Source organism: Salvelinus alpinus, chromosome 28, assembly GCF_045679555.1.
Source record: "Salvelinus alpinus chromosome 28, SLU_Salpinus.1, whole genome shotgun sequence".
NCBI classification, from domain to species: Eukaryota; Metazoa; Chordata; class Actinopteri; order Salmoniformes; family Salmonidae; genus Salvelinus; species Salvelinus alpinus.
The window spans coordinates 31,664,175-31,687,992 of NC_092113.1; the positions used below are offsets into that span (position 1 = coordinate 31,664,175).

General features: G+C 44.7%; 1 protein-coding gene across 3 annotated transcripts; it reads left to right on the forward strand.

Annotated features, from left to right (window-relative positions):
• The first annotated feature begins 5,485 nt into the window (after positions 1–5,485).
• On the forward strand, positions 5,486–21,433 carry LOC139557688 (KAT8 regulatory NSL complex subunit 2-like). 3 transcript variants are annotated; one of them, XM_071372781.1, is made up of 6 exons: positions 5,488–5,678; positions 6,046–6,367; positions 6,540–6,775; positions 13,719–13,814; positions 17,305–17,553; positions 19,002–21,433. In XM_071372781.1, the coding sequence occupies exons 4-6, from the start codon at positions 13,794–13,796 to the stop codon at positions 19,212–19,214; spliced, it is 483 nt and encodes a 160-aa protein (XP_071228882.1). In that variant the 5' UTR covers positions 5,488–5,678; positions 6,046–6,367; positions 6,540–6,775; positions 13,719–13,793; the 3' UTR covers positions 19,215–21,433. The 3 variants fall into 3 exon arrangements, with proteins under 3 accessions (XP_071228880.1, XP_071228882.1, XP_071228883.1); XM_071372779.1 differs by having other exon boundaries at positions 5,486–5,678; positions 6,046–6,775; XM_071372782.1 differs by lacking the exon at positions 6,540–6,775 and having other exon boundaries at positions 5,489–5,678.
• Positions 21,434–23,818: the final 2,385 nt, after the last annotated feature.

The window sequence follows — 23,818 nt, forward strand, 5'->3', positions numbered from 1 at the left end:
ACTATGGCGCACGAACGCAGCCGGTGTGGGTTCAGTGTTAGCCTGGCAGGTACAGAACTGACTGATTAGGAGCCTCCAAACATCATATTGTTAGCTAGCATGCAGGGCAAATGTAGATTCAATTCTGCCTAGCAGGATATTGATGTTTATGAATGGCTTTGCCAGACCCATCCAGCGACGTAGTGGAGGGTAAATAGCGTTTAAGCTATTTTTTAAATAATCCTGTGTAGCTCAGTTAGTACAGCATGGCGCTTGCAATGCCAGGGTTGTGGGTTCGATTTTCACGGGGGACCAGTACTAAAATGTATGCCCTCACCACTGTAAATCACTCTGGATAAGAGCGTCTTCTAAATGACTAAAATGTACATTTGTGAAATGGCCTTTACTCGCCTTTTTTATTTTAATTATCGTTTACCCACATATTATTGCCTTCCAAGTGTTGATCAACGCTCAGAAGGCTTCTTGATCTGATTTATAATCCCGCCGAGAGGAAGCATTGAAGCAAGCAGGGAGAGAGGTTAGTAGTACAGTGGTTCCCAAACTTGGGGTCTGGGACACATGTGGGGTCCCCTAGAATCTTTAATCATATCGCACAATAACTTGTTTCTTTTCAACATTTTAGAGTCAACTAAGGGCCTTTTACATTGTCAGAATTCACTTTCATGCCATGTGTTGGGCAGCCTGTGGGACCTAACATTTAGTGAAATATAAAGACAATTTAAATAGACAATTTAATATTATTATCATGTACACTGAACAAAAATATAAATGCAACAATTTCAAAAAATGTACATAGTTACAGTTCATGTAAGGAAACATCATCAGTACTGACTTCACTCATGTATGTAGTAAATAAGTAGTGAAACACGTATTATTGAGTAGAATTTGTAAGGTAGTGAAGAGAAAAAAATAACTTACTATTTATTCATGAGGTTGAGGCGATATACTGCCATCTGGTGGCAACTAGAAACACTTGCATAATATTACAAATGAATGGTCCTCGAAAATAAATATTAGTGCTTTAAGTAGCTACAATAGCTACAGTTTGTTTTATCCTGAACATACCTGTGTTGGGCAAACTAGATAGTTATTATACCTTTCTTGCTAGTTAGCAATTAACATTTTTATTGTCAATAAATTTGCAATGAAAGGCCATGTCTCTTGCTAAAGTTACTTTCCTGAATAACTTAACTATCAGCCGCATGTACAAAGGTCAGATCTGAAACCATGTCCATGTGGCATGTTGTCTAGACAGCTGCCCTGTGCTTTTCTTGACCTAATTTATTTACCTCTGGTCATGCTGTCCTTCAGCCCAACTGTCACTGTTTATGCTGATCCACCTATTTTAGTATTTATCTTTTGATTGCTGAAGTTGAGTAAGGCTTGAATTACAGATTAAGTTAATGTCAGACATAGGTCAGGTTTGCCTAAACATCAGACTGTTACCCCATGGTTCTTCTGTCTGAACGAAGGCAGCCTAAAAAAGACGCAAGAGTCTACAAGCCAGAATGGCGAATACTTAAAAAGATGAGAGAGGCCTGTAATTTTCATCATAGGTACACTTCAACTATGACAGACAAAATGAGAAGAAAAATCCAGAAAATCACATTGTAGGAGTTTTAATGAATTTATTTGCAAATTATGGTGGAAAATAAGTATTTGGTCAATAACAAAAGTTTATCTCAATACTTTGTTATATACCCTTTGTTGGCAATGACAGAGGTCAAACGTTTTCTGTAAGTCTTCACAAGGTTTTCACACACTGTTGCTGGTATTTTGGCCCATTCCTCCATGCAGATCTCCTCTAGAGCAGTGATGTTTTGGGGCTGTTGCTGGGCAACACGGACTTTCAACTCCCTCCAAAAGATTTTCTATGGGGTTGAGATCTGGAGACTGGCTAGGCCACTCCAGGACCTTGAAATGCTTCTTACGAAGCCACTCCTTCGTTGCCCGGGCGGTGTGTTTGGGATCATTGTCATGCTGAAAGACCCAGCCACGTTTCATCTTCAATGCCCTTGCTGATGGAAGGAGGTTTTCACTCAAAATCTCACGATACATGGCCCCATTCATTCTGTCCTTTACACGGATCAGTCGTCCTGGTCCCTTTGCAGAAAAACAGCCCCAAAGCATGATGTTTCCACCCCCATGCTTCACAGTAGGTATGGTGTTCTTTGGATGCAACTCAGCATTCTTTGTCCTCCAAACACGACGAGTTGAGTTTTTACCAAAAAGTTATATTTTAGTTTCATCTGACCATATGACATTCTCCCAATCTTCTTCTGGATCATCCAAATGCTCTCTAGCAAACTTCAGACGGGCCTGGACATGTACTGGCTTAAGCAGGGGGACACGTCTGGCACTGCAGGATTTGAGTCCCTGGCGGCGTAGTGTGTTACTGATGGTAGGCTTTATTACTTTGGTCCCAGCTCTCTGCAGGTCATTCACTAGGTCCCCCCGTGTGGTTCTGGGATTTTTGCTCACCGTTCTTGTGATCATTTTGACCCCACGGGGTGAGATCTTGCGTGGAGCCCCAGATCGAGGGAGATTATCAGTGGTCTTGTATGTCTTCCATTTCCTAATAATTGCTCCCACAGTTGATTTCTTCAAACCAAGCTGCTTACCTATTGCAGATTCAGTCTTCCCAGCCTGGTGCAGGTCTACAATTTTGTTTCTGGTGTCCTTTGACAGCTCTTTGGTCTTGGCCATGGTGGAGTTTGGAGTGTGACTGTTTGAGGTTGTGGACAGGTGTCTTTTATACTGATAACAAGTTCAAACAGGTGCCATTAATACAGGTAACGAGTGGAGGACAGAGGAGCCTCTTAAAGAAGAAGTTACAGGTCTGTGAGAGCCAGAAATCTTGCTTGTTTGTAGGTGACCAAATACTTATTTTCCACCATAATTTGCAAATAAATTCATTAAAAATCCTACAATGTGATTTTCTGGATTTTTTTTCTCGTTTTGTCTGTCATAGTTGAAGTGTACTACCTATGATGAAATTCAGGCCACTCTCATCTTTTTAAGTGGGAGAACTTGCACAATTGGTGGCTGACTAAATACCTTTTTGCCCCACTGTATGTACTCTTACTTTACCGGTTGTCCGTGCTGTTTAGCCTTTTGGCAGTAGGAGGTGGAGATGGGGTATCCACAGGAATACTTTTTGCGGCGTCGGTAGGTTCTGTCACTTGTATTTTCCTGAGGCATTACATGTGATGCACAATATGTAAACAATAGCTGAATGTAACCGAACTTAGTCGACCAAAGCACATTTCCTTGCCAGCTGATTGCATGGGACAATGTTCGGTTAGGTTCGGCCATATTGTGTATGTGTTTGTCGCGTGCGAAAAACTGACATGCAGACCCACATACTGAAGGTCTGGGTGATAATACAAACTAATAGCAAAATTAGATGTTATTAGCGAAATGCTATAGAGAGAAAACAAACAAACAAACTAATAGCAAAGACGGGCAAATCCAGCTCTTCAAGTTATACGCTTCCCTGTCGATATTTTGCCTTAGATTACCTCCGACATGGGGACAAATTCAGCGGACAATGGGTAAAGTAATTTGATATGTTTGTTCAACATTCTGACTTAATGGGTCTGTTCGGGAATTCTGAGCCTACATGTTAGAGACGAGTAAGCATTTCACTCTTGGATTCTAAGAGGGCTTTCACACATGGTTTGGTGAGGTTTTTCCAAACTCTGGTGTAGGCTTGGGCACAATCCATATTTTCATATCGTCACACCATCATTCTCTCATCCCGGAATTTACGGTATTATAGGGCATAGCACACAAGGGGGCGCTAAAAACGCAAGAAAAGACCATTGGGCCTCTTACCAGAATGGTAACAAAATTTAATACAAACTAATAGCAAAATCAGATGCTATTAGCGAAATGCTATAGAGCAAATAATAATAATAATAATAATAGTAAAGACGGGCAAATCCAGCTCTTCAAGTTATACAAGCATAGCTAGTAGCTACCGAATGTCATTTTCGGTGAATGTGGACATTTGCATGCGAAAGTGAACAAGAGAAATTTGGCAAATGAACAAAGTTGTGATGCATGTTTTACTGAAGGAAGAGCAGCATGTTTACACAGATAAGAACGGAGGAGAAAAAATAAGGTAGCTGTACACAAAGCATCCAGAGCTCTTTGACTTATGGCAGAAAGCCATGATAAGATGCACTATATCGGTGAGTCTCTGTTGTGCAGGTGCACATTAGGTGATGAAGTTATTACCCTTGTATGCAATTCACTACTTATTGTTTTCCATCAGCTACATTACATGGCTAAAAGTATGTGGACATCTGCTTGTCAAGCATTTCATTCCAAAATCATGGGAATTAATATAACAGCCTCCACTCTTCTGGGAAGGATTTCCACTAGATGTTGGAACATTGGTGCAGGGACTTGCTTCCATTCAGCCACAAGAGCATTAGTGAGGTCGGGCACTGACGTTGGGTGATTAGGCCTGGCTCGTAGTCTGCGTTCCAATTAATCCCGAAGGTGTTCGATGGGGTTAAGGTCAGGGCTCTGTGCAGGCCAGTTAATTTCTTCCACACTGATCTCTTTCACCAACAAAATTCTGCATGGAACTCGCTTTGTGCACGGTGGCATTGTCATTTTGAAACAGGATAGGGCCTTCCTCAAACTGTTGCCACAAAGTTGGAAGCACAGAATCGTCTAGAATGTCATTGTATGCTGTAGCGTTATGATTACCCTTGACTGGAACTAAGGGGCCTAGCCCGAACCATGAAAAACAGCCTCAGACCATTAGTAGCGTTCTCCTGGTATCCGCCAAACCCAGAGTTGTCCGCCGGACTCCCAGATGGTGAAGTGTGATTTATCACTCCAGCGAACACGTTTCCACTGCTCCAGAGTCCAATGGCAGCAAGCTTTTACACCACTTCAGCCAACGCTTGGCATTGCGCATGGTGATCTTAGGCTTGTAAGCGGCTGCTCCGTCATGGAAACCCATTTCATGAAGCTCCCGACGAACAGTTCTTGTGCTGACATTGCTTCCAGAGGCAGTTTGGAACTCGGTAGTGAGTGTTGTCAGCCGAGGACAAATGATTTTTACAGGCTTCAGCACTTGACGGTCCTGTTCTGTGAGCTTGTGTGGCCTACCACTTCGCGGCTGGGTTGTTGTTGCTCCGAGACGTTTCCACTTCACATTAACAGCACCTACAGTTAACCGGGGCAGCTCTAGCAGTGCAGAAATCTGACGAAGTGACTTGTTGGAAAGGTGGCATCCTATGACGGTGCCACGTTGAGTCACTGAGCTCTTCAGTACAGGCCATTCTACTGCCAATGTTTGTCTATGGAGGTTGCATGGCGGTGTGCTCGATTTTATAAACCTGTCGCAATGGATGTGGCTGAAATAGCCAAATTCACAGATTTGTATTTATTTTTTATATTTTAATTTATTTAATTATTTTTGTATATATATATATATATATATTTTTTTTAAGTGTGTCCACATTTTTGGCCATGTAGTGTATCCGATGGCAAACATTTAGTAGTGAGTTGCATACAAGGGTAACTTCATCACCTCGTGCGCTGCACAACAGAGACTCACCGATAGATATAGAACGCTATGGACTCACCAGCTCGTTTTCTCCCGTTGTGCTGTTTACAAACACACATGACTGGCTCAACTGTTCTGGGGAACTACGGTAAGCTTTGTCATGTGACAGGTGCAATGAACGCAATCTGCTTTATCTCTTAACGTGTTGACTGAAGTTATTAACTTAAAGTAGCTACAAATTTTCACATTTATTTAAAATCTTCAAATAGTCAAACTGTGTGAAAATGCCCTAAAAAGCCTACGGTCAGGTCCGTGAACAACACACACAAATCAACTTTACATGTCCCATGTTTACTGTACTGTGGTAGTAGCAAGATGCACTCTAGTGCCCCCTGTATTCTCTGCTTGCCATCACATATTGCCCGAGTCTCAGCTGACTAACCATGTTGACGCTTAACTATATCGTTGCTGCTTCAGCACCTGGTGCTCACCTAAAGTATGTATTTCCCTTCCAGAACCACTAATGAACAGGATAAGGATCCACGTGTTGCCGTCAAGCTGGGGCCGTTTGTCCCAGACTGCCCGTACCCAAGAGCCCAAGGCCTGTTCCTTCACCCAGCGGCCCTGCTCCCAGCCCCGCCTGGAGGTAGTTCTGCATCAAACACGTCCTGGAGGACAATAATTGCTTTAGGTGGAATGCCATGGCTCTCCAGGCCCAGTTGAGGAAGGCCTCATCTGGTCCCTCTCCTGAGGCCTTCCTATCTCTGCTCAGTGGATACAACTGCACTGAGACCCATGAGCAGGACAGTGGCCGCAGTGAAGCCAGCCTCATCCTAGGTGTGAAATGTTTCTGCACCATCTTTTTTCTTTCTACACATATGCATTGGCAACATATTTTAACCTCCTATTTTATTTATCAGAGACCATGCACAACAAAATGTGTTGCACCATATTTAACAGCTCATTTTTTACTTTCCGGTGTCCTGATAGCTGTTCTTTTTTATAATAGTTGCTATTCCAGGTAAAGGGAGCATTTACTATTAAGTGCATGGTCCCATTCCTGTACATTCCTCCACTGCATTGAGCCAAGTCACAGTCCAGGGGAGCTGATGAGGATTGTCTGTCCAGCTGTCCTCATCTACAGAGTGAGGGTGAGCAGGGACCACTCGCTCTTGACCAGACCTGTAGTGGAGACCCAGACAGTGAAGCTGACAGTATTGACAATAACCACAAGGACCCTCTTAAGTAAGACTGCAATATTCGGAAACTGTGTTCTCTACCACATTACATACAGTTGAAGTCGGAAGTTTACATACACCTTAGCCAAATACATTAAACTCAGTTTTTCACAATTCCTGACATTTAATCGTAGTAAAAATTCCCTTAATTAGGTCAGTTAGGATCACCACTTTATTTTAAGAATGTGATGTCAGAATGATAGTAGAGAGAATGATTTATTTCAGCTCTTATTTCTTTCATCACATTCCCAGCGGGTCAGAAGTTTACATACACTCAATTATTATTTGGTAGCATTGCCCTTAAATTGTTTAACTTGGGTCAAACGTTTTGGGTAGCCTTCCACAAGCTTCCCACAATAAGTTGGGTGAACTTTGGCCCATTCCTCCTGACAGAGCTGGTGTAACTGAGTCAGGTTCATAGGCCTCCTTGCTCGCACACGCTTTTTCAGTTCTGCCCACAAAGTTTCTTTTATAGGATTGAGGTCAGGGCTTTGTGATGGCCACTCCAATACCTTGACTTTGTTGTCCTTAAGCCATTTTGCCACAACTTTGGAAGTATACTTGGGGTCATTGTCCATTTGGAAGACCCATTTGCGACCAAGCTTTAACTTCCTGACTGATGTCTTGAGATGTTGCTTCAATATATCCACATAATTTTCCTGCCTCATGGCCATCTATTTTGTGGAGTGCGCCAGTCCCTCCTGCAGCAAAGCACCCCCACAACATGATGCTGCCACCCCGTGCGTCACGGTTGGGATGTTGTTCTTCGGCTTGCAAGTCTCCCCCTTTTTCCTCCAAATATAACGATGGTCATTATGGCCAAAGAGTTCTATTTTTGTTTCATCCCAGAGGACATTTCTCCAAAATGTATGATCTTTGTCCCCATGTGCAGTTGCAAACTGTAGTCTGGCTTTTTTATGGCAGTTTTGGTGCAGTGGCTTCTTCCTCGCTGAGTGGCTTTTGTCGGTTGGTTAAGGGCTTGTAAGTAAGCACTTCACTGTAAGGTCTACACGTGTATTCAGCACATGTAACATAACGTTTGATTTGATGTCTTGTTTTGAGGTGTTTCGACTGATTTCACTTCTATGCTAATATGGCTAAAATTCGCTAGCTAGCTTATCAACAACTAACTGTTATGCAGGTGAATGAGGACCCAAAAGCGACTTAATAGAAACAGAGTCTTTATTCCAGTCTTAAACAAAAAACGATACTCCTGGATATTATCTTAGGTAAATCCAAAACAGGAAAACTGAAATCCTCTCGTCAGTAGAGAGGAACGACTGGAGACGCGACCACAGACTGCAGGTCGCTTCGGGAAGGCACAGGCCGTAGCTGACATAGACACCTGCTCACACGCAGCATCTGAAGAAGGCAAAAACACGACAGGGCGGAACAAGGACACAGAACAGCAAACATCAAACAAGGATCCGACAAGGACAGAAGCGGAAAACAGAGGGAGAAATAGGGACCCTAATCAGAGGGCAAAATAGGGGACAGGTGTGAAAGAGTAAATGAGGTAGTTAGGAGAATGAGGAACAGCTGGGAGCAGGAACGGAACGATAGAGAGAGAGAGCGAGAGAGGGAGAGAGGGAGGGGGAGAGAGAGGGATAGAAAGAGGGAAAGAACCTAATAAGACCAGCAGAGGGAAACGAATAGAAGGGAAGCACAGGGACAAGACATGATAATCAAAGACAAAACATGACAGTACCCCCCCACTCACCGAGCGCCTCCTGGCGCACTCGAGGAGGAACCCTGGCGGCAACGGAGGAAATCATCAATCAACGAACGGTCCAGCACGTTCCGAGATGGAACCCAACTCCTCTCCTCAGGACCGTAACCCTCCCAATCCACTAAGTACTGGTGACCACGTCCCCGAGAACGCATGTCCATGATCTTCCGTACCTTGTAAATAGGTGCGCCCTCGACAAGGACGGGGGGGGGGGGAGGGAAGACGAACGGGGGCGCGAAGAAAAGGCTTGACACAGGAGACATGGAAGACAGGGTGGACGCGACGAAGATGTCGCGGAAGAAGCAGTCGCACAGCGACAGGATTGACGACCTCAGAGACACGGAACGGACCAATGAACCGCGGAGTCAACTTGCGAGAAGCTGTCGTAAGGGGAAGGTTACGAGTGGAAAGCCACACTCTCTGACCGCGACAATACCTAGGACTCTTAATCCTACGTTTATTGGCGGCTCTCACAGTCTGCGCCCTGTAACGGCAAAGTGCAGACCTGACCCTCCTCCAGGTGCGCTCACAACGTTGGACAAAAGCCTGAGCGGAGGGAACGCTGGACTCGGCGAGCTGGGACGAGAACAGAGGAGGCTGGTACCCAAGACTACTCTGAAACGGAGATAGCCCGGTAGCAGACGAAGGAAGCGAGTTGTGAGCGTATTCTGCCCAGGGGAGCTGTTCTGCCCAAGACGCAGGGTTTCGAAAAGAAAGGCTGCGTAATATGCGACCAATCGACTGATTGGCCCTTTCTGCTTGACCGTTAGACTGGGGATGAAACCCGGAAGAGAGACTGACGGAAGCACCAATCAAACGACAGAACTCCCTCCAAAACTGTGACGTGAATTGCGGGCCTCTGTCTGAAACGGCGTCTAACGGGAGGCCATGAATTCTGAACACATTCTCAATGATGATTTGTGCCGTCTCCTTAGCGGAAGGAAGCTTAGCGAGGGGAATGAAATGCGCCGCCTTAGAGAACCTATCGACAACCGTAAGAATCACAGTCTTCCCCGCAGACGAAGGCAGACCGGTAATAAAGTCTAAGGCGATGTGAGACCATGGTCGAGAAGGAATGGGAAGCGGTCTGAGACGACCGGCAGGAGGAGAGTTACCTGACTTAGTCTGCGCGCAGTCCGAACAAGCAGCCACGAAACGGCGCGTGTCACGCTCCTGAGTAGGCCACCAAAACCGCTGGCGAATAGAAGCAAGCGTACCCCGAACGCCGGGGTGGCCAGCTAACTTGGCAGAGTGAGCCCACTGAAGAACAGCCAGACGAGTAGAGACAGGAACGAACAGAAGGTTACTAGGACAAGCGCGCGGCGACGCAGTGTGAGTGAGTGCTTGCTTTACCTGTCTCTCAATTCCCCAGACAGTCAACCCGACAACACGCCCTTCAGGGAGAATCCCCTCGGGGTCGGTAGAAGCCACAGAAGAACTAAAGAGACGGGATAAGGCATCAGGCTTGGTGTTCTTATTTCCCGGGCGATAAGAAATCACGAACTCGAAACGAGCGAAAAACAACGCCCAACGAGCTTGACGTGCATTAAGTCGTTTGGCAGAACGGATGTACTCAAGGTTCTTATGGTCAGTCCAAACGACAAAAGGGACGGTCGCCCCCTCCAACCACTGTCGCCATTCGCCTATGGCTAAGCGGATGGCGAGCAGTTCGCGGTTACCCACATCATAGTTGCGTTCCGATGGCGACAGGCGATGAGAAAAATAAGCGCAAGGATGGACCTTATCGTCAGAATGGAAGCGCTGGGACAGAATGGCTCCCACGCCCACCTCTGAAGCGTCAACCTCGACAATGAATTGTTTAGTGACGTCAGGAGTAACAAGGATAGGAGCGGATGTAAAACGCTTCTTGAGGAGATCAAAAGCTCCCTGGGCGGAACCGGACCACTTAAAGCACGTCTTGACAGAAGTCAGAGCTGTGAGAGGGGCAGCCACTTGACCGAAATTACGAATGAAACGCCGATAGAAATTAGCGAAACCGAGAAAGCGCTGCAACTCGACACGTGACTTAAGAACGGGCCAATCGCTGACAGCCTGGACCTTAGCGGGATCCATCTGAATGCCTTCAGCGGAAATAACAGAACCGAGAAATGTGACAGAGGAGACATGAAAGGCGCACTTCTCAGCCTTCACGTAGAGACAATTCTCTAAAAGGCGCTGGAGTACACGTCGAACGTGCTGAACATGAATCTCGAGTGACGGTGAAAAAATCAGGATATCGTCAAGGTAAACGAAAACAAAGATGTTCAGCATGTCTCTCAGTACATCATTAACTAATGCCTGAAAGACAGCTGGAGCATTAGCGAGACCGAACGGCAGAACCCGGTATTCAAAATGCCCTAACGGAGTGTTAAACGCCGTTTTCCACTCGTCCCCCTCTCTGATGCGCACGAGATGGTAAGCGTTACGAAGGTCCAACTTAGTAAAGAACCTGGCTCCCTGCAGAATCTCGAAGGCTGACGACATAAGGGGAAGCGGATAACGATTCTTAACCGTTATGTCATTCAGCCCTCGATAATCCACGCAGGGGCGCAGAGTACCGTCCTTCTTCTTAACAAAAAAAAACCCCGCTCCGGCGGGAGAGGAAGAAGGCACCACGGTACCGGCGTCGAGAGAAACAGACAGATAATCCTCGAGAGCCTTACGTTCGGGAGCCGACAGAGAGTATAGTCTACCCCGAGGGGGAGTGGTCCCCGGAAGGAGATCAATACAACAATCATACGACCGGTGAGGAGGAAGAGAGTTGGCTCTGGACCGACTGAAGACCGTGCGCAGATCATGATATTCCTCCGGCACTCCTGTCAAATCACCAGGTTCCTCCTGAGAAGAGGGGACAGAAGAAACAGGAGGGATAGCAGACATTAAACACTTCACATGACAAGAAACGCTCCAGGATAGGATAGAATTACTAGACCAATTAATAGAAGGATTATGACATACTAGCCAGGGATGACCCAAAACAACAGGTGTAAAAGGTGAACGAAAAATCAAAAAGGAAATGGTCTCACTGTGGTTACCAGATACTGTGAGGGTTAAAGGTAGTGTCTCACATCTGATACTGGGGAGAAGACTACCATCTAAGGCGAACATGGGCGTGGGCTTCCCTAACTGTCTGAGAGGAATGTCATGTTTCCGAGCCCATGCTTCGTCCATAAAACAACCCTCAGCCCCAGAGTCTATCAAGGCACTGCAGGAAGCAGCCGAACCGGTCCAGCGTAGATGGACCGACAAGGTAGTACAGGATCTTGATGGAGAGACCTGAGTAGTAGCGCTCACCAGTAGCCCTCCGCTTACTGATGAGCTCTGGCTTTTACTGGACATGACATGACAAAATGTCCAGCAGAACCGCAATAAAGGCAAAGGCGGTTGGTGATTCTCCGTTCCCTCTCCTTAGTCGAGATGCGAATACCTCCCAGCTGCATGGGCTCAGTCTCTGAGCCGGTGGGAGGAGATGGTTGAGATGCGGAGAGGGGGAACACCGTTAACGCGAGCTCTCTTCCACGAGCTCGGTGACGAAGATCTACCCGTCGTTCTATGCGGATGGCGAGTGCAATCAAAGAGTCCACGCTGGAAGGAACCTCCCGGGAAAGAATCTCATCCTTAACCTCAGCGTGGAGTCCCTCCAGAAAACGAGCGAGCAACGCCGGCTCGTTCCAGTCACTGGAGGCAGCAAGAGTGCGAAACTCTATAGAGTAATCCGTTATGGATCGATCACCTTGACATAGGGAAGCCAGGGCCCTGGAAGCCTCCTTCCCAAAAACTGAACGATCAAAAACCCGTATCATCTCCTCTTTAAAGTTCTGATAATCGTTAGAACACTCAGCCCTTGCCTCCCAGATAGCTGTGCCCCACTCCCGAGCCCGACCAGTAAGGAGTGATATGACGTAAGCGATCCGAGCTCTCTCTCTTGAGTATGTGTTGGGCTGGAGAGAGAACACAATATCACACTGGGTGAGAAAGGAGCGACACTCAGTGGGCTGCCCAGAGTAACATGGTGGGTTATTAACCCTAGGTTCCGGAGACTCGGAAGACCAGGAAGTAGCTGGTGGCACGAGACGAAGACTCTGAAACTGTCCTGAGAGGTCGGAGACCTGAGCGGCCAGGGTCTCAACGGCATAACGAGCAGCAGACAATTCCTGCTCGTGTCTGCCGAGCATTGCTCCCTGGAACTCGACGGCAGTGTTGCGAGAATCCGTAGTCGCTGGGTCCATTCTTGGTCGGATCCTTCTGTTATGCAGGTGAATGAGGACCCAAAAGCGACTTAATAGAAACAGAGTCTTTATTCCAGTCTTAAACAAAAAACGATACTCCTGGATATTATCTTAGGTAAATCCAAAACAGGAAAACTGAAATCCTCTCGTCAGTAGAGAGGAACGACTGGAGACGCGACCACAGACTGCAGGTCGCTTCGGGAAGGCACAGGCCGTAGCTGACATAGACACCTGCTCACACGCAGCATCTGAAGAAGGCAAAAACACGACAGGGCGGAACAAGGACACAGAACAGCAAACATCAAACAAGGATCCGACAAGGACAGAAGCGGAAAACAGAGGGAGAAATAGGGACCCTAATCAGAGGGCAAAATAGGGGACAGGTGTGAAAGAGTAAATGAGGTAGTTAGGAGAATGAGGAACAGCTGGGAGCAGGAACGGAACGATAGAGAGAGAGAGCGAGAGAGGGAGAGAGGGAGGGGGAGAGAGAGGGATAGAAAGAGGGAAAGAACCTAATAAGACCAGCAGAGGGAAACGAATAGAAGGGAAGCACAGGGACAAGACATGATAATCAAAGACAAAACATGACACTAACAATGTATTTGAGAGACAAGTGCTGATTGTGCAAATGTATATATGTTTTCAATAAACATTTGGAGACTAAATATATTTTGTTAACAATCTAAGCCAACCCTGTCTGTTTTGCCCCAATGTTCCGCATGCATCGGTTTTGTTGCTAAATAACCAACCTGTTTATAGCACCGTAAAACCACTCTGCTTGACCTTACATGTACAGTACAGTGCCAGTAGAGGGCACAGTGTGATATTTTGCTGCAGACTGTACAGATAGTTTGCAAGATTTCGTGATTAACTTGTTAGCAAATGCATGTGGAACCTCTGTTCAAGATTTATTTTGTGTTAAAGTTGAAGCTGAAGTTTTTGTTTGAGGATTTGAACCTTTTTTGCCCTGTTATTGTGTGTTCTCTCTACAGACCCATACAGTGAGATCCAGCCAGAGGTGTATCTTCAAAGTGGAGGGGACCCGCTGCTCTAACCATTTTATCCCAATGACACGACACTGCTGTCTCGTATCCGTCATAGTATGATCTATGATCCATCATTGGTTGACTTTAAAATGTGCACGAATACAATAACTTACATGGACTTATGTAAGTTATTAATGCTCTTAATAATAACCTACAACATAAGCTTGAATGTTGCCATGTTAACCAGCCAGCCTCGCTACTTCTTGGACATTTGCGCCCTTCAATTTCTTACATGTGCTTGAACTGAAGAAGATGCATGCACTTGCATTTTCACACTCCCTCTTATTGCTAACGCGGCCTTAATCAAGTCTGGCAGCTTTTTGTAGCTGTCCAGATCCAAACCAGGGCAACATTAACCTCTTCCCATGGTCTGTTGGTTTTCCCCCATTCTAGCAAAGGGGATAGTCAATTCAGTTGGAAGGAACAAACACCTCCTTTTCTCCTTAACAAATCATTATATCATTATTCCAAGCAGATGCATACATCCAACAATGTTTTTAAATGTGACCTGCTTACAGTGCATTCAGAAAGTATTCAGACCACTTGACTTTTTCCACATTTTGTTACGTTACAGCTTTATTCTAAAATTGATTAAATTGTTTTTTTCCGCTCAATCGATCGGGTTCAAATCCGGGCTCTGGCTGGGCCACTCAAGGACATTCAGAGACTTGTCCCGAAGCCACTCCTTGCGTTGTCTTGGCTGTGTGCTTAGGATTGTTGTCCTGTTGGAAAGTGAGCCTTCACCCCAGTCTGAGGTCCTTAGCACTCTGGAGTAGGTTTTCATCAAGGATCTTTCTCTACTTTGCTCTGTTCATCTTTCCCTCGATCCAGACTAGTCTCAGTCCCTGCTGCTGTAAAATATCTTGGTGGTTCCAAACTCCTTCCAATTAAGAATGATTGAGGCCATGTTGTTCTTGGGGACCTTCAATGCTGCAGACATGTTTTGGTACCCTTCCCCAGATCTGTGCCTCGACACAATCCTGTCTCGGAGCTCTACGGACAATTTCTTCGACCTCATGGCTTGGTTTTTGCCCTGACATGCACTGTCAACTGTAGGATGTTATATAGACAGGTGTGTGCCTTTCCAAATCATGTCCAATTAATTGAATTTACCACAGGTGGACTCCAATCAAGTTGTAGAAACATCAAGGATGATCAATGGAAACAGGATGCACCTGAGCTAATTTTCGAGACTCATAGCAAAGGGTCTGAACACTTATGTAAATAAGCTATTTCTGTATTGTATTTATTTTATACATTTGCAAAAATGTCTAAAAACCTGTTTTCACTTTGTCACTATGGGGTATTGTGTGTAGATGGAGACAACAGTAGTTTAATCCACTTTAGAACAAGGCTGTAACGTAACAAAATGTGTGGAAAAGTCAAGGGGTCTGAATACTTTCTGAATGCACTGTATAGTCACCAAGAGTAAGCTGAACATAATGACTGATGTAGCAAGTAATTCAGCTGTTGATTTAGCATGTTTTTCCAAGAATCAATAAACCCTGATTTAATTCAAACTAAAGCCATTGTAAATGAGGTACAGAGTATTGTTGCAGGAAACCAATCAAGCTTGTAAATAATTTGCACCTTCCAGCTTTTCATACAAGTACCCTAATACTGTTATTGTAGTGAGCTTGTGTGAAGTAACGCTAGTAAGCTAGTAAGTCTAATTCATAGTGTAATTATATTAAGTTTATTGGTATGTGGTAATTGTAGTAACCCTGATAATCTCCATGTTACAGTGGGGAGAACAAGTATTTGATACACTGCCGATTTTGCAGGTTTTCCTACTTACAAAGCATTTAGAGGTCTGTAATTTTTATCATAGGTACACTTCAACTGTGAGAGACGGAATCTAAAACAAAAATCCAGAAAATCACATTGTATGATTTTTAAGTAATTAATTTGCATTTTATTGCATGACATAAGTATTTGATCACCTACCAACCAGTAAGATTTCCGGCTCTCACAGACCTGTTAGTTTTTCTTTAAGACACCCTCCTGTTCTCCTCTCATTACCTGTATTAACTGCACCTGTTTGAACTCGTTACCTGTATAAAAGACACCTTTCCACACACTCAATCAAACAGACTCCAACCTCTCCACAATGGCCAAGACCAGAGAGCTGTGTAAGGACATCAGGGATGAAATTGTAGACCTGCACAAGGCTGGGATGGGCTACAGGACAATAGGCAAGCAGCTTAGTGAGAAGGCAACAACTGTTGGCGCAATTATTAGAAAATGGAAGAAGTTCAAGATGACGGTCAATCACCCTCGGTCTGGGGCTCCATGCAAGATCTCACCTCGTGGGGCATCAATGATCATGAGGAAGGTGAGGGATCAGCCCAGAACTACACGGCAGGACCTGGTCAATGACCTGAAGAGAGCTGGGACCACAGTCTCAAAGAAAACCATTAGTAACACACTACGCCGTCATGGATTAAAATCCTGCAGCGCACGCAAGGTCCCCCTGCTCAAGCCAGTGCATGTCCAGGCCCGTCTGAAGTTTGCCAATGACCATCTGGATGATCCAGAGGAGGAATGGGAGAAGGTCATGTGGTCTGATGAGACAAAAATAGAGCTTTTTGGTCTAAACTCCACTCGCCGTGTTTGGAGGAAGAAGAAGGATGAGTACAACCCCAACAACACCATCCCAACCGTGAAGCATGGAGGTGGAAACATCATTCTTTGGGGATGCTTTTCTGCAAAGGGGACAGGACGACTGCACCGTATTGAGGGGAGGATGGATGGGGCCATGTATCGCGAGATCTTGGCCAACAACCTCCTTCCCTCAGTAAGAGCATTGAAGATGGGTCGTGGCTGGGTCTTCCAGAATGACAACGACCCAAAACACACAGCCAGGGCAACTAAGGAGTGGCTCCGTAAGAAGCATCTCAAGGTCCTGGAGTGGCCTAGCCAGTCTCCAGACCTGAACCCAATAGAAAATCTTTGGAGGGAGCTGAAAGTCCGTATTGCCCAGCGACAGCCCCGAAACCTGAAGGATCTGGAGAAGGTCTGTATGGAGGAGTGGGCCAAAATCCCTGCTGCAGTGTGTGCAAACCTGGTCAAGAACTACAGGAAACGTCTGATCTCTGTAATTGCAAACAAAGGTTTCTGTACCAAATATTAAGTTCTGCTTTTCTGATGTATCAAATACTTATGTCATGCAATAAAATGCTAATTAATTACTTAAAAATCATACAATGTGATTTTCTGGATTTTTGTTTTAGATTCCGTCTCTCACAGTTGAAGTGTACCTATGATAAAAATTACAGACCTCTACATGCTTTGTAAGTAGGAAAACCTGCAAAATCGGCAGTGTATCAAATACTTGTTCTCCCCACTGTATATGGGTTACTAACTGGTAGATGTTTGTTTCTGTTTAACTTCTTAATGCCATATGCATCTATGGAAATGCAATAACATCCTATAGAACTAATAGTCACGGTCTGTTGGTGTGGTCCACAAAGATGCAATCTAATACTTTATTTAATTAAGTGTTTATCCTTGACCATAAGACATCTACAAGGACAGTAACCAGGTACTGTTTAACATGTGTCCGGGGCTAAAGGATGTTCCGTGTGATAGGCCGGTCCACATGGGCCAGTCTGAGGAACCTCGCTGCCCCCTGCATCTCTGCTTGCCGCCCCCCATGTACCAGCCTGAACAGGAGACAGCCCTGGCCCCAGAGCAGCTAGATGCAGTACTACCCAGAGACATGTACCTGAGTGCTGCAGCGTTACAGCCCACAGAGAGCCTGCCGCTAGAGTTCAGCGACGTACGTAAAGTCTGACTCCCACCAAGTTTCCTGCTCTTATGATATATCCATAATATAATGATTAACCCATTGCTAATATACCCTTTTTTTGTTTTTTTTACTGATTTTCACCCAAAATATACATTTTCACTCTCCCTAATCAAGTCTGGCAGCTTGTTGTAGCTGTTCAGATCCAAACCGGGCCATCATTAACCTCTTCCCATGGCCTGTTGGTTTTCCCCCATATTAGCAAAGGGGATAGTCAATTCAGTTGGAAGGAATAAATGCCTCTCTTCCTCAAATGTTCACCCCCAAACTGTCTAAAATGTTGCATGTTGTTTTGACTCCCATGTTTTAAGTGTTATACTCTCTGGTGGGGAATGCGGATGAGTGCAACTGCACTGAAAATGCAAACCTCTGCCCAAAGCTACTTCCTGCCGTTGCAACACAGCTGTCTAACGTGCTGACCACACTGCCAGCGTTGCGAGCGTTGAATATCATGCATGTGTACATTTTATTTTACAATTTCATCCAAACTGCTCGCCCGCATCAATTAGCATCTGCGTAGCCAGGCACTAATATATTACTTGGTTCTATTTTTTATATTTGTGCGCTGCAAGTCCGGCCTCTCCCATCTCCTCATTGGGTTTTAGGAGCATATACCCACCCGCGTGGGGGATTGAAAGATGAACTGAGGTCCACACTCAAGTCCAGTTGGTGGTGGTAATGCACCTTTAAAGTTGGTTGCCAACTGCCATATAAAGTCCACAGAAGAAGACTGAAGGAGGAGAGGTTACTAGAAACTAACTAGGTTTCCCCTTTAATCTGTCGATTTAATTGTCAGAGTAGGTAACACATGCTTTTTTTGTGACTCAAAAGGGGTCAAAATTCTACAAAGATCCAGAAAATAACAACCCAATGTTTATATTCCAGGACAAATTAGGCTAACACCAGCAAGCTAGCTAGCTAAATGTGCATGACCTGTCCTCAAATTAATCTAGTTGGTTCAGAGTTCGTTTTGATATTTCAACCAGGGTGTCCTGATGTGTGGTGTGGATGGACAAAATCAACATGTGCGCAATGACGCATGCCCAGTCTAGTCAGCATGTAAGAATGTGTTAATATATTAATCATGACTGTCTCCAGGATTTGCACATGATTTCTCGCTTGATTTCCTGGGATGCCAGACAAAACCCAATAAAAAAGTTCAGGCTTTTTTTTAAGGCATGAATACAAACTTAAATGATGGGTCTTTGATACAAAAATATCTTCTAAAATACTAAAATAACACTTTGATACACACACCTCCTAGAACAGCATTAACAAGGCTTACAGTTTGGTTATACATGCTCACAAAAATCTGCCTTTTACTTCCCCTGTAGCCTATTTAGCTGTATTAATCTACTTTGTTGAGGAATATAAACTTCTTGCAGCATATGTCCTCCCCCCCATCTGTTAATTTCCTGTAGGACACCCCACTACATCCAGGACCTATGTCCATTCTGACATGTCACACAGCCTTGGCCCTGGAGGACCAGGCTATCAGGTCCATTGCTGAGGCCCCAAAGGACTTCCTGACCGGGGCTGAGTTGGACGCCTCAGGACACGACGACTCGTCTGACATGGAGCTCTGTGAGAGAGAGATGGAGTCTATAGAGGACCAGGTGAGATGTCATGTTTAATTCTTGATAATGATTGTGGACCAGTAGCCTTGTGAACCAGCCAGACCTGTCTATAGCTCACTCTTGTTAAACAGAATGGGGAGCACAATAATCAGGCTGGTCCTACGTGGCTAGTGGACCAGAGCCCTATATAGGTGTTTGTCTACCATTTTATTATGGTACTCTGCACCAACCCCCTTTTGTTGCAGCACTGTCAAAGCTGTTAAATTATACATTGACATTTTAGTCATTTAGCAGACGCTCTTATCCAGAGCGATTTACAGGAGCAATTAGGGTTGGGTTAAATTCGGAAGACACATTTCAGTTGAATGCATTGAATTGTACAACTCACTAGGTATCCCCCTTTCCCAAGTAGGGTTAAGTGCCTTGCTGAAGGGCACATCAACAGAATTTTCACCTAGTTGGCTCGGTTGGCTCGGTGGCTCAACCTAGTTGGCTCGGTGGCTCGGTGATGGGGAGTGATTGGATGGGGAGTGTCGCTGTACTGCTATTTTCAGGTCTCTCCAGAGATGTTCGATTCAGTTCAAGTCCGGGCTCTGGCTGGGCCACTCAAGGACATTCAGAGACTTGTCCTGAAGCCACTCCTGCGTTGTTCTGGCTGTGTGCTTAGGGTCGTTGTCCAATTGGAAGGTCAGTCCCTGCCTCTGATAAAAATCTCCACACCAGGATGCTGCCGCCACCTTGTATCACCGTAGGGATGTTGCCAGGTTTCCTCCAGACATGACGCTTGGCATTCAGGGCAAGAGTATCGAGTGTCAAATATTCTGAATACTTATGTAAATAAGATACACTACCTGTCAAAAGTTTTAGATCACCTACTCATTCAAGGGTTTTTCTTTATTTTTACTATTTTCTACATTGTAGAATAATAGAAGACGTCAAAACTATGAAATAACACATAAAATCAAGTGTTAAACAAAATCAAAATACATTTTAGATTTGAGATAATTAAAATAGCCACCCTTTGCCTTGATGACAGCTTTGCACACTCTTGGCATTCTCTCAACCAGCTTCACCTGGAATGCTTTTCCAACAGTCTTGAAGGAGTTCCCACATATGTGGAGCACTTGTTGGCTGCTTTTCCTTCACTCTGCGCTCCGACTCATCCCAAACCATCTCAATTGGGTTGAGGTCGGGGGTGGATTGTGGAGGCCAAGTCACCTGATGCAGCACTCCATCACTCTCCTTCTTGGACAAATAGCCCTTACACAGTGTGTTGGGTCATTGTCCTGTTGGAAAAACAAATGATAGTCCCACTAAGCCCAAACCAGATGGGATGGCGTATCGCTGCAGAATGCTGTGGTAGCCATGCTGGTTAAGTGTGCCTTGAATTCTAAATAAATCACAGACAGTGTCACCAGCAAAGTACCCCCCCACCATAACACCTCCTTCTCCATGCTTTACGGTGGGAAATAAAAGTGCGGCAATCATCCGTTCACCCACACCGCGTCTCACAAAGACACGGCGGTTGGAAGCAAAAATCTCCAATTTGGACTCATCAGAACAAAGGACAAATTGAAGCAAATGTCCATTGCTCGTGTTTCTTGGCCCAAGCAAGTCTCTTCTAATTGGTGTACTTTAGTAGTGGTTTCTATGCAGCAACTCGACCATGAAGGCTTGACTCAGTCTCCTCTGAACAGTTGATGTTGATGTCTGTTACTTGAACTCTGAAGCATTTATTTGGGTTGCAATTTCTGAGGCTGGTAAGTCTAATGAACTATCCTCTGCAGCAGAGGTAACTCTGGGTCTTCCATTCCTGTGGCGGTCCAGTTTCATCATAGCGCTTGATGGTTTTTGCGACTGCACTTGAAGAACTTTCAAAGTTCTTCATTTTCCACATTGACTGACCTTCATGTCTTAAAGTAATGATGGACTGTTGTTTCTCTTTGCTTATTTGAGCTGCTGTTGCCATAATATGGACTTGGACTTTTACCAAATAGGGCAGTCTTCTGTATATCCCCCCTACCTTGTCACAACACAACTGATTGGCTCAAACGCATTAAGAAGGAAATAAATTCTACAAATTAACTTTTAACAAGGCACACCTGTTAATTGAAACACATTCCAGATGACTACCTCATTAAGCTGGTTGAGAGAATGCTAAGAGTGTGACAGCTTTGCAAAGGCATAGGGTGGCTGTTTGAAGAATCTCAAATATAAAGTATGTTTTGATGGAACACTTTTTTGGGGTTACTACAGGATTCCATATGTTTAGACGTCTTCACTATTATTCTACAATGTAGAAAATAGTCAAAATAAAGAAAAGGCCTTGAATGAGTAGGTGTTCTAAAACTTTTGACCATCTGTTTTTAATTTTGAATACATTTGCACACATTTCTAAACTTTTATTTATTTTTGCTTTGTCATTGTGGTATTGATGAGGAACATTTTAATTTATTTAATCAATTTTTGAATAAGGCTGTAACAATTTGGAAAAAGGGAAGGGGTCTGAATACTTTGCGAATGCACTGTATGTTGAAGTAAATATTTCAACACCATAGGAACAGACTATGGAAATTGTCTTTGTCTGAACTGCATTTCTTCTTGTTCTCTCCAGATTGTCATGGAGGTGAAGGGGAACCTACAGAAAACTCAACAGAACGGGACCATGTTGCTGCAGATGAGAAGATATTTACCTCAACCTATGTTTTAATGGGTTGAAAAGACTAAATCCCACCCATATAAAAAAAGACATGTTGAATTCCAGCATCAGTGCCTGACCTCACTAATGCTCTTATTTTTATTTAACTAGGCAAGTCAGTTAACAACAAATTCTTATTTTCAAGACGGCCTACAAACAGTGGCTTAACTGCCTTGTTCGGGGGCAGAACGACAGCTCAGCTCGGGGATTCGATCTTGCAACCTTTTGGTTACTAGTCCAACGCTCTAACCACTAGGCTACCTGCTGCCTCTTGTGGCTGAATGGATCAAGTCCCCACAGCAATGTTCCAACATCTAGTGGAAAGCCTTCCCAGAAGAGTGGAGGCTGTTATAGCAGCAAAGGGGGGGACCAACTCCATATTAATGCCCATGATTTTGGAATGAGATGTTCGACGAGCACGTGTCCACATACTTTTGATCATGTGTACATACCTCAAGTACCTTGTACCTCTGCACATTGATCTGGTACAGATACTCGCTGTATATAGCTCCATTCTTGTATTATTATTTTTTCTCGTTTAGTTACAAAAATAAAATAGTAACTCTGCGTTGTTGGGAAAGGTTCTGTAAGCAAGCATTTCACTGAGTTGTGTACACCAGTTGTATTCGGCGCATGTAACAAATAAAATGATTTCTAAGCTTTACATAAGCATTTCTAAGCTTTACATAGGCAGAAATTATATATTTTTTTATACAATAACATATTTTAGATTGAAGGCAGGAAATGGCAATAGTAGGCTTGGTGCTAAAATGACTTTCCAGATTAGGACTAATAAGAAAGTCAGTCTGTAGAAATGTGTTTTAAGGCCCGTTTTTAAAAGTTCAGATTAGTGGAGCAGCTCTTGTCAGGGAGAGAGTTCCACAGGTGAGGGGCAATGGAGCAGAAGGCTCAGTCCCCCAAAGTACATGTCTTGGGGACTTAAAGCAGTGGTGTGTTGCAGGAGTTGCATGTGTGATGTGGCTCATTGATAGAAATAGGTCGCTAATGTAGATGGGGCGAAATCCATTCAAGGCTTTAAACACTAGGAGGATAATTTTAAAGTCAGTCCTATAGTTGACCGGTAGCCAGTGGAGTTCAGCAAGGATGGGGGTGATGTGGACTATTCTAGAGAAGCCTCTGAAGTGATTTGGCTGGAAGGCCCCCGAACAGTGTTGTCGATTCGGGAGACGATCAATGCGTGGATGAGTTTCTCTGCATCTGGCTGGGAAAGCGATGGTTTGAGCTGGGCGATGGTTTGAGCTGGGCGATGGTTTGAGCTGGGCTATGGTTTGAGCTGGGCGATGGTTTGAGCTGGGCGATGCTTCTTAGGTGGAAAAAATAGTTTTTTGCAGATATGTTTTAAATGGGCATCAAAGGACAGCGAAGGATCAAACTTTACTCCCGGGTTCAAGATGACAGAAGGATGGCTTGACCATCAGTTTTAGTGTTTAGATGTTTTCAGCACTGGTGACCTGCTTGGGTGTCCCAATAAGCATAGCCTCTGTCTTGCTGCTGTTCAGCTGGAGGAAATTCTTTCATCCATGCCCTGATGTCATCTAGGCAGCTGCTAGGGCTGAGATGATGTCCGGATTTGTGTTAATATATAATTGTGTATCGTCAGCGTAGCAGTGGAGGTTGATGTTTAACACTGAGTATACCAAACATTAGGAACACCTTCCTAATATTGAGTTGCACCCCCACCCCCCCACCCCTTTTGACCTCAGAACAGCCTCAGTTTGTCGGGGCATGGGCTCTACAAGGTGTCGAAAGCATTCCACAGGCATTGTTGACTCCAATGCTTCCAACAGTTGTATCAAATTTGCTGTATGTCCTTTGGGTGGTGGACCATTCTTGATACACATGGGAAACTGTTGAGCGTGAAAAACCCACTAGCGTTGCAGTTCTTGACACAAACTGGTGCGCATGGCATCTACTACCATACCCCGTTCAAAGGCACTTACAT